The following is a 10,621-nucleotide window of genomic DNA, read 5'->3' on the forward strand; positions in this document are numbered from 1 at the left end:
CAAAGCGCTGCCCAAATGTTTTGTCTATTTTAGACAATACATAAAACCGAAAATGCCAAAAATTTAATAAATTCCTTTAGTAAATCTAAAATGCACAGTCAGTACAATTGATTTCAATGGATATCCATTGAAATATATATTATTTATATACATGTATATACAATTATATATATAGATAATATATATATATACATATATATATATATATATATATATATATATATATATATATATATATATATATATATATATTGTGCAAAGCTCATCACTTTTGTGATTTGAGCACTCTGGTGCCAGCACATTGACTTTCTTAAAGTCTGTGAGGCAACTTAGTTGTTTCGTGGCAGGAAGTCAACTTTCATTGGTAATGGGATTTGTGTCCCTTGCCTAAGCTCTGAGCTGCACTGATGAGGCTTCAATAGCCGAAACAGTACTGTCTGTAGCATGAGTATATGCTCCCTCACTTCGGTTTGGTTGAGCACTCTGTGAGAGGTGCGGCACTATTGGCTTTTGTGCAAAGCTTATCACTTTTGTGATTTGAGCACTCTGGTGCCAGCACATTGACTTTCTTAAAGTCTGTGAGGCAACTTAGTTGTTTCGTGGCAGGAAGTCAACTTTCATTGGTAATGGGATTTGTGTCCCATGCCTAAGCTCTGAGCTGCACTGATGAGGCTTCAATAGCCGATACAGTACTGTCTGTAGCATGAGTATATATATATATATATATATATATATATATATATATATATATATATATATATTGGGAGTATATTAGAGTTACGTAGGCTACCTGTTATATACAACTAGGATCAGCATCTAAATAATTTTAGTGATGGTAAGCTATAATAATGTCTATAATACTCAATTCTCACTCTCTTTCTTCTTGACCATCAATTATATTCTTACTTCTTCTATAAATGTACTAGGAATTATACCAAAGTTAACACTCTGCCATTTTTCATTATGAAACAGTGTTATGCAAAATAAAGCTTTTCCTTCCAATACACACAACTTTACTGTACTATTATCATTCTCCTTGCTCATGACCCAAATTACTTTGGACGACACTGATTGGTGACAATAAAGTTCATATCAATTTATCTACTAGATTAATCAGAGGTCACTCGCATATACTCATAGTGGGGAATATTTATGCTTGTTATAATTCTAGTGCCATGGCTGTCTCATGTATCCTGACATATTCTCAGAGGGCTAAATAAGAGCAGAGAGTAAGTACGTTCGCCATTATCTTAAATAATATATAACATATGGTTATCAGAGGTGTTATACTGTCAGGTTAGCAAACCAAAGGTCACAAATTCTAATAATGTATGAACAAGTCTTTTACCCCAGTCTCTAACAACAGCTTTGAACAGAGGGAAAGACAAACAAGCATGAAGCATCTTTAAAAACTTTTTTCTTTGTTTATCATTGCAGATTGTTACATAATGTTGCAGATTGTTACATAATGTTGCAGATTGTTACATAATGTTGCAGATTGTTAAATAATGTTGCAGACTGTTACATAATGTTGCAGATTGTTACATAATGTTGCAGATTGTTACATAATGTTGCAGATTATTACATAATGTTGCAGATTGTTACATAATGTTGCAGATTGTTACATAATGTGGCAGATTGTTACATAATGTTGCAGATTGTTACATAATGTTGCAGATTGTTACATAATGTTGCAGATTGTTACATAATGTTGCTTTTTGCTACATATTAGTGCATATTATCACATATTGTTACATATTGTTGCACATTGTTACATGTTGTTGCAGAGTGTTGCATATTATTGCATATTGTAACGTTTTGCATATTACATTAAAATTGGGAAAAAAAAACCAAATAATTTGTGATCACTCATTTTATTGTGCAGCTCAGCGTGAGGTAAGTAAGGTCATGAAATGCAAACGGTAAAGAGTCATCAAAACAAATAAACTTTGAAACATCATTATTCATGTATTTGCTAAAGTACGTGTATGGCTTAAAACAAAACTAAGGGGTAGCTTGATGTATACTTCCCTCTCCTTTAAGTATTAGATTCTGTTTCAGTAGCATCTGAGCTCTCTGCTAGACACTAGATGATATCTGTATAAAACAACAATTTATAAAGTGATGCCTGTATGCGTTTTTATGAGATTTGATGATATGTAATGGGGAATCTTTTTAATGGGAAATCAGTAGTACATTGGTATGCAACACTGAGAGTCTATACACTTGGACAGTGTAAGCTGACAACATTCTTAAGCATACATGTACATCTAGCAACTGACTTTAAATGTCATGAGTTTAACTGTAAAACATGAGTTATACTGTGTGTATTGAATTTAATATAAATATTCAACTTTTATTCTGTCTATAAAGAAGCTGGAATTAGCAAGATGTTATAATAATAGTTGATTTCATTTTACTGACTAGTCCATAATCTGCTTTAAATGAAATAATCTGTTAATAGCGCCTTTAATATGCTAAGGTGTTAATGCAAAGACAATGGATATCATTTAGTTGAACTTTGAGTATTATGAAATGGGATTGTGCCAGCCTTTACTCAGGTACGATATAAAGTGCAAGAATTTCGGCAAAAAAAAAAAAACTATATATATATACTATATATATACTATAGTGTATATACTATATATATACTATAGTGTATATATATGCTATATAATCAGGAGCACTCTGATTTTAGTTCTAAGTAGGAAAAATTTCAATATATATATACGGTATATGGTATATATATACGGTATATATATACTGTATAATGGACTCGATAGGAAATCGTATAGGGAAACAAATTAACATGATCGCTAACACGTTGGCTTAGTGTTAAAAAGTTAGCGTTGAAAGTATTAGCAATATAAATGTACAAAAAGATATAAACAATATACAAAAGGTAATGCAAAATATATAAAAGTGATTATATGCAGATATATAAGAATATAATGCCAGAAATAAGATCGCGGCCTGGCGTCCACCACGATTATATACTACAGTTTGTCTATTACATGTATCTGTTCTTCATTCTTAGCTCAGCAAAGTTTCATCTGCTAATGTAGCAGGATGATGAAATCATAAACCTTTCTTGTTTTGCAATTATTTCATATTTTACAAGAGCTAATGTATTATATCAAGCCCTACTACACTAATAATAATAATACTGTAATAAAAATGATGGGATTTTGTAGTCTTTATACAAAATGATCTGTTTTAGCTTTGCTTTCTTTTACAAGTACAAAAAGCTTTGTAAGAGCTGTCTTCTTTCACAAGTACCGAACAGTTTGAAAACCAAGTTCAAAATAAGTTTTTAGCAGATGAAAATAACCAAAGTTGCCTGGTTGTCAAGGCTCGTGGTTAGTTGAGGCTAACCTTTCCTCCTTTTGAGCCGATGTATACTTTTTTATCAAAAATGGGCAAATTAATGCGCCATCGAGTTCCAGGTTTGTCTAAGAAATGCTTCAGAAAGTGAAGCAACAGGCTCTACTAATGTTTGAAGTTCAAAACTCAAGGGCATATTTATATTCTATGCTTTTACACAGCAGCCTTTCTGCACATATTTTACATCTGAGCAATCTATGGTCTGATACCTTAATATTCTGATACCTCGGTGCTCGATGTTTGCAAATACACTTCACGCTGTACATAGACATTATACACGCTAGCCATTCATTGCTCTGGCGGCATACTAGACATGAGAGAAAAAACATTTTTCGCTTTTTCTGTGTCTATGCACTGTTGAATAACTCGCAAGAAAATGACAATCTTGTGACTTCAAAGTTGACTCACTATAACAGTAATAACAGAAAGCAGCACACTTCTCAGAATACTTACCCATGACGGTGGTGCTTCTGCTTGTCGCATTCTAAACTCAGCTCTTTTCACTTTCTCATCTATTTTTCTCATGGCTTTTTCTATGTTCCTTTTAGGAATTTCAGATAATTCTGATGCAGCTCCTTCAACGTTGACCATTTTTTCTCTGATAGCAGCAACAAGTGCCAGCTCACGCCTTTTAAAAAAGCAAAATTTAGATAAAAGATGGCATATTGTTTGGAAGTGAAACATTATTTTTCTTAAAGGTTGACTTGCAACAAAATATACATTATCAGTCATTTGGTATCAAAAGATTCACCATGTCTTATTCTGCTGTGTTGTAGGTGCAAAGTATGTGAAAATGCCAATACAAGCTCTTAAAAGCTCAAAAACGAGCAGTTGATCGTAGCCATCACAAAACCGCCAAATATAGGAATCAGTTAATTTCTCTGACGTAGTCATTACATTCAGTTACTGTTTTGTCACGTGATGTTTTCACCTAAATTGAAAGGTCAATAAAAAGCTCAATATTACATTTCTTGTAGCACTAGATTATGACAAACACTTTGGGTTTCACCGAAGACCCCGTATCAAATATAAATGCTCACTACTTTACAGTTTTGTTTCGGCTTGGTATAATTGTCTAGCCGTAATCTGATCATGTGACGCATACTTTGCGAATAATTTCTTTGCGAATAATTTGAATCACAAGTGGCCGACCAGCTTGTCATGTTTATCAAACAATGATACATACTCCTTTGAACTAAGGTTAAGAATTAAACAAATTTTTAAAGTAGGTTTAAAGATATTAGTGCTGAAAATGATAGCATTACAATGACGATAAAATAGACGCGTAAGAACAATAGACATAGTTTTATTGAATGCGTGAAGTATATTTGTGAAAATATTTTGACGAATGAGGCTGCATGAAAGTTTAAACAGAAGCCATCTTGTAAAACTACGTCCAATTTGAGCCACTGCGGAAAAAGATTCTAATCTACGGCAGTTTTGTGATGGCTGCGACTAACTGTTCGTTTTTTAGCTTTTAACAGCTTGTGAGCACATTTCCACATATTCTGCTTCGACATCACAGCAGCGTAAGACATGATGAATCTTTTGATATCAAATAACTGTAATGTGAATTTTGTTGCAAGTCAACCTTTGACATTCCGATTTTAGTATTTAACTTTTCTCTTTAAGCCAATCAATACAAGCTAGCAATATAGAGGCACACAAATAGAACAATCTACTATAGAGAAATTGAAAGGTTTAGACTAAAAATCTAATGAGCAGAAAAATCCTCTGAGCAATTATACTAACTTTTTTTGTTTCATGACAAGAATGAGCTCGACTACAGCTAACACTCCGAGGATACTAGATATGCCAATGATTGCATATGCTGTCCCTCTCCCACTTGCTGATTCAATCCTGTAAGGTAAAAACATCAGAAAAATAGCTCTTGTATTCAACTATTTAAAAGACAAAATTACGGCACTAAATTTAGAGCCAACTTTATGTGTTTTTGAAAGTGTGATGAAACATGTAATAGCATCACAAACCTATTTTGAAAAAAATGACAGTCATGAGATGGGCTAAAGTGGGTACAATCTGTACATTAAGTTTTTGCTCATGATTGGCTTTTGCTTTTTTACAGTTATTAGCTGTGGAATGTTATTGCCAATGACCTGATACATTTACTGTATCAATAATTTTTGAGTTTGTGTTTGAACTTCTTTTGCAGCTCAAATGAAGTGAAAAACAGTAAAGCCAGTTTGGTGACTTCTCATGGTCTTGTTGGTCACATATAGATATAGACACTGCAATAATTGATGTAGATAAGTTGATGTTTTGTACAGTATTAATGACTTTCAGTTACTATTTGCCGGTGTTTTGATTCAGAGTCTTTTGATGCTGCCTAGGACCTCAATACACATTTTGCAGGTTCTTATAACCAGTTCAGCAGAAAACTATTGCAGTTTATGAGCAATGCAGTGTGGTGAAAGAGCTTTTTATGGTTTAAACACGCCTAAAAAGACTATATTAGCTTACTCAGAGCTTTAGAAGTCTGGTGGTCATTATATTACCGGTGGTCATACCTGAAGATATATAGTGTCAGAGAGTCAGCCCACTGGTCCACTTAGTGTAGGTCAGAAAGGCCACAAGCCAATGCCTGCTGATGCTTGTTTTTTTTTTAGATGTGTAAAGGTTTTGTGCAACCTTCACTTTCCTCCACTAGTACAAGACTCGTGCATGAGTACAATACATATATTTCTGCTTAGTTCATCAAAGTGAACAATAAATGAATCAAGTGACAAGCAATGAACGGGTCCAGAATAGTTCTGCTCTCTACTGCAAATGTTTGTGCTTATATAGCTGGTGGGCTCCGCCTCTCGTTCTGTCCGGGCTCGGCTATGGCTTGGCTCTATTCAGCTCGGCTCGGCTCTACTTGGCTTGGCTTTGACTGGTTTAACTCTTAACTCGTTATTCTGCCTGACTGAGCAGGGCCCCGGCTTAGCTCAGCCCTAGGCACAGCTTCAGTGAATCACATTCCACAACACACTCCCCTCCATTGGCGACCACGGTCTCCAATCAAGACCTTGTGAGAGAGTTTATGGTAGCCACTCGGTATACCTCCTCCTCTCCTGTCAGGGTTCTGTCTAGGTCTTCCCCATCTATGTCTGAGGCAGCTGCCCCGGGGCAGCTCTTACCGGCCTTGCGGCCGCCTTCTCCCACTCCCGATCTCCCTGGTCTGCTGCTACATCCACTTGCTTCGGTGCACTTAGGGCTTCCTCAGCTTTTTTCAAGCTCCTGGTGACTGAAGCCAATAGTTCAGGCAGACACGCACCACATGCGTCATCCATGTTCTGCAACAAACTGAAGGCGTCCGGGGTGAGCGAGTGCTCCAACAGAAGAGCCCTGGTAGCAGCCGTGAAAACTGCCTGGTTGTCCTCTTGTCCAACCTTCGGGCCGTTTGCCGATGACTCCAACTAGTAGCACACCCCGTTCTCGTACCAGTCCGGCCTTCTAGTAGTTCAGGCCGGCCTTGGGTTGTGACGGACAGGTTCCGATGAAGTTTCCGGTGTCGAAGCCGTTCCAGTCTCCTCCGGGTTTGATTTCGGTTCTCCCGGAACTTTTTCTAGTAGAACCGGATTGGCTTCTACCGAAATTGATGAGGGTCCTTGGCATCCCTGGCATTTTCCTTCCTTCGGTCCGACAAAATTTTCTCCCAGGGTAACCTTCTGTCCTTGCTTTTCAGCAGCCTCCAGCAGGAACCTTTCTTAGTTGGGGGCGGCATTTTTGGCACAGGGTCCACTCTGGCCTCTTCCTGCCTTTTCTCTGGCCTGCTTTGTTGAGCTCCCTTTATGTTGGGACCCCTCCTTGGCTCCAGAGTGGCTGGGGCCTGTCCCAACCTCTCTGGGCAAGCATGATGTGGTGTTAGCCTTCCTTCACTCTGGATAGAAAACTGGCCCTGCCGTTCCACCAGATATGTGTGGTTCCCCCAGGCCTTCAGGACCTGGAATAGTCTAACGAACTTCGTCTGCAGTTTGGGATTTTCTCCCCTTCTCCAGCGTTTGTTTGTGAGCCATACCCAGTCACCTGGGGTGTACAGCGGTGACTCTTCTCTGTCTTTTTGCTGCACCTCCATCTGGATTCGCCTTAGTGCCTCATGCACTGTCTGCAGTCTCTGCTGCACCTCCAAAGCGTGCTTGTGGACAGGAATGAACTCGGTCAGTGGGGGGTGGCTTTCCAGCTGGTCTGGCAACCTCAGCTCCCGTTCCAACATTAGCATGTTGGCCGTTTCTCCAGTCGTGGAGTGGGGGGTGCCTCTGTATGCCCTCATCAGCTGGGGAAGCAGTAGGTTCCACTCGTCCTGTTCCTGAGCCAAGAGCAGCGCCCTCAAGGAGTCTCTAAGTCCCCGGTTATTCCGCTCCACGATTCCATTTGCCTGTGGATGATACGGAGTCGTATGGGTCTTCCCCATGTTTCAAAGTTGGCACAGTTCGGCCATCAATTAGCTCTTGAACTGTGCTCCTTGGTCCCTGTGGATCTGCTCAGGCAATCCCAGGTAGCGGAATACCCGCTCATCCAGTGCGTTGGCGGACACCGGGGCCGTGGCGTCAGGTAGTGCCAAGGCATTCTGCCATCGGGTGAAGTGGTCAGTGAGAACCAGCACCCACCTGTTCCCCTTGGCGTGACAGGAAATGGCATCACAAGATCCACGGCCACTTTCTGCCAGGGTCGTACTGCATAGAGCATCTTTTCTTCCGGCCACCTTTGTCCTTCCATGCTTTGCAGTCTGGCACACCTCGCAACTCTTGATGAGCCATCTGACTGTGGACGTCAGTCTGGGCCAGTACCACGTCGGTTGGAGGTGACTTATCATCCTTCCTACTACAGAGTGAGTCAGGGCGTGCGTTTGCCACACCATGATTTCCCGCATGGCCAGAGGGCAGATGGCGTACCATCTGGCGTCGCTCTGCGGGGCCACGCGTGCTTCCAGCACGCCGTACTGTCGTATGCGCAGAGAGCCCCGCATGCGATGCAGGATGTCCAGCTCTCTGCTCCCGATATCCAAGTGTTCTGCTGGCACCTCCTCTCCTGTGGCGATAACACGGTACATGATGGCCACTGGTCTCTGTCCGGTAGCCTGTGTCCTTGCCAGTTCGCCCTTTGGCCCTGTCACCCCTGCAAGGCTGATAGCCCCTGGAAGGAACCTTCGGCACCCAGGTTCAATCCTGCCACTGTTAGGGCGAAAGTGCCCATGCGAGTTGCCGGCCAGGCCCCCGGGGTATGCAACGTTGCGATGTTGATCTTGCTATATCGAGGACGAGATTCCCATCCAGGCAACTGATCGGTACCCACACGACTAACGGCCCTTGTTCCTTTGCTAGTTTTTTTCGTGAGAGGTTCCCATCTCTCTGTTCAATGCTCGCGAGTGCCGGCAGTCCTCGCGTACATCCTTGTCGTTCACACGGAGGGGCGTAGGCAATATCCGGGACAGAGGGGCTATCCAAACTAATCTCACTCAAGGACTGGTACTAATTCCGTGTCAGCACAGGTCCTTCCTGTACATGACTTGTCCTTGGTCTAGTCCTTGCCGGTTGAGACCAGCCATCAGCCGTCGTCGAGTCCCGCAAAATCTTAGTATATTTTTGTGTTTGCTTGGCCTTGGCACAGCCAGTAGTCGAAGCTACTGCTGTGGCCGTTCTCCATTTCCCGAAGCCGGTTTGGTGTGGCGAGGGCAGTTCTTTTGTACATGCCCTGGTTGGCCACATCCCTAGCAAAAAGTAGCTGGCTGGCTCCTTTTCTTAACTGGGGTGCGCACATGCTCCTGGAGCCGTCCCACCTTGTCTGTGAGAGTTTGGACCAGCCATGCTAGTTGTCCTATGACATCGGTCTCAGCCGAGTTCACCTGGTCAGAGGTTCCTTCCTCCAGGACTTGCACCGAGAATCCGGTGGCCCTACACTGGCCCCCAAGATTTGGAAATAGTCATTTCCGGCTCGTACAGTGTCCGCCAGTGTTGGCGTAGGTACGGCCAACAAATGTCTCTGCAGGGCAGGGTCTCTCAGCGAGCTGCAGAAAGTCTTCATAGCCATGCTATTTCGGTGGCGATTCGGCAGGTCCCCGTACGCAATGCGTACCAGCCTCTCCACCTCCATAGCATGCTCCTGCAGTGTCGTCCCCTCCTCTCTTTTGAGGGCAATGAGTTGGCTCAGCGCCTGTCTAGCGGATAGTCCGAACCTTGCCCGGAAAGCATTGAGAATGGCCTCCTGGTCCTCGGCTTGCCCACAGTCCTTAGCCTGGTTGCCCAATGCTTCCCGGAGATGCAATAGAGTTGCTCCTTCCGTCCACTGGTTGGCGTTGGCTACTTCTGTGAAGCGAGCAATAAAATATTTCACATCTCCTTTTCCAGTATACTGGGAGTCCTGAAGCGCGGCGCCAGTTCCTGAGCTCTCGGCATTAGCAGCACCTGCTCTAGTGCCGCGACTATTTGGTCGGGTTCCGGGTCAGCGCTCCTGGCTCTCCTGTTAGCCATGTCTGACTCCTAGTAAGTTTCTGCTCTTCTCTCAGAGCAGTGCTTCTACTGTGTCTGCGGCTGCTGGCTCCTTTCTGGGTTTCTTCCCGTGGGAAGTTTTTCCAGTAGAGGCACACCGCTTCCTTAAGCAAGTCCTGTCAGATCCCTTAGTTGGTTTGTGCTTCTTGAGCATTGCATCTACTGGTCTGATTGGCAGGCTATCCCCAGCTCTTCCTGGGGTTTTTTCGGTAGGAAGTTCTTCCAGTAAGAGCCTGCTGCCTCCTTAGCTAGGTCTTCTTAGTAGGTTTCTGCTCTCGGAGCAGTGCATCTACTAATCCTGTTGGGCTTTCCACAACTTTCTCTGGGTTTCTTTTAGTAGGAAGTTTTTTCAGTAGGAAGTTCTTCCAGTAGGTGTGGTGCTGCCACTTTTTTGGCAGCCCAGTTTATTCAGAGTCCAGCAATTTAATGCAAGTCTTGTTGTGGAGTTCTTGGGATCGTTACCAATCCCACTGCTGCCACCAATTTAAAGGTTTGTGCAACCTTCACTTTCCTCCACTAGTACAAGACTCGTGCATGAGTAAAATACATATATTTCTGCTTAGTTCATCAAGGTGTACAAGAAATAAATTTAGTGACAAGCAATGAACAGGCCCGGAACAGCTCTGCTCTCTACTGCAAATGTTCTTGCTTATATAGCTGGTAGGCTCCGCTTCTCGTTCTGCTTTGCTGGGCTTGACCCGGCTCGGCTATGGCTTGGCTCTACTCAGCTCAGCTCTACTCGGCTTGGC

The 10,621-nt window shown here is 42.2% G+C and overlaps 1 protein-coding gene across 1 annotated transcript; it reads right to left on the bottom strand.

The window, feature by feature from the left end:
* Positions 1–6,973: 6,973 nt before the first annotated feature.
* Positions 6,974–7,798, bottom strand: LOC137406724 (uncharacterized). The gene has a single exon (XM_068093341.1). It carries the CDS (start codon positions 7,796–7,798, stop codon positions 6,974–6,976), a length of 825 nt encoding a protein of 274 aa, XP_067949442.1.
* Between the last annotated feature and the right edge of the window lie 2,823 nt (positions 7,799–10,621).

Source organism: Watersipora subatra, chromosome 10 (genome assembly GCF_963576615.1).
Source record: "Watersipora subatra chromosome 10, tzWatSuba1.1, whole genome shotgun sequence".
NCBI lineage: Eukaryota > Metazoa > Bryozoa > Gymnolaemata > Cheilostomatida > Watersiporidae > Watersipora > Watersipora subatra.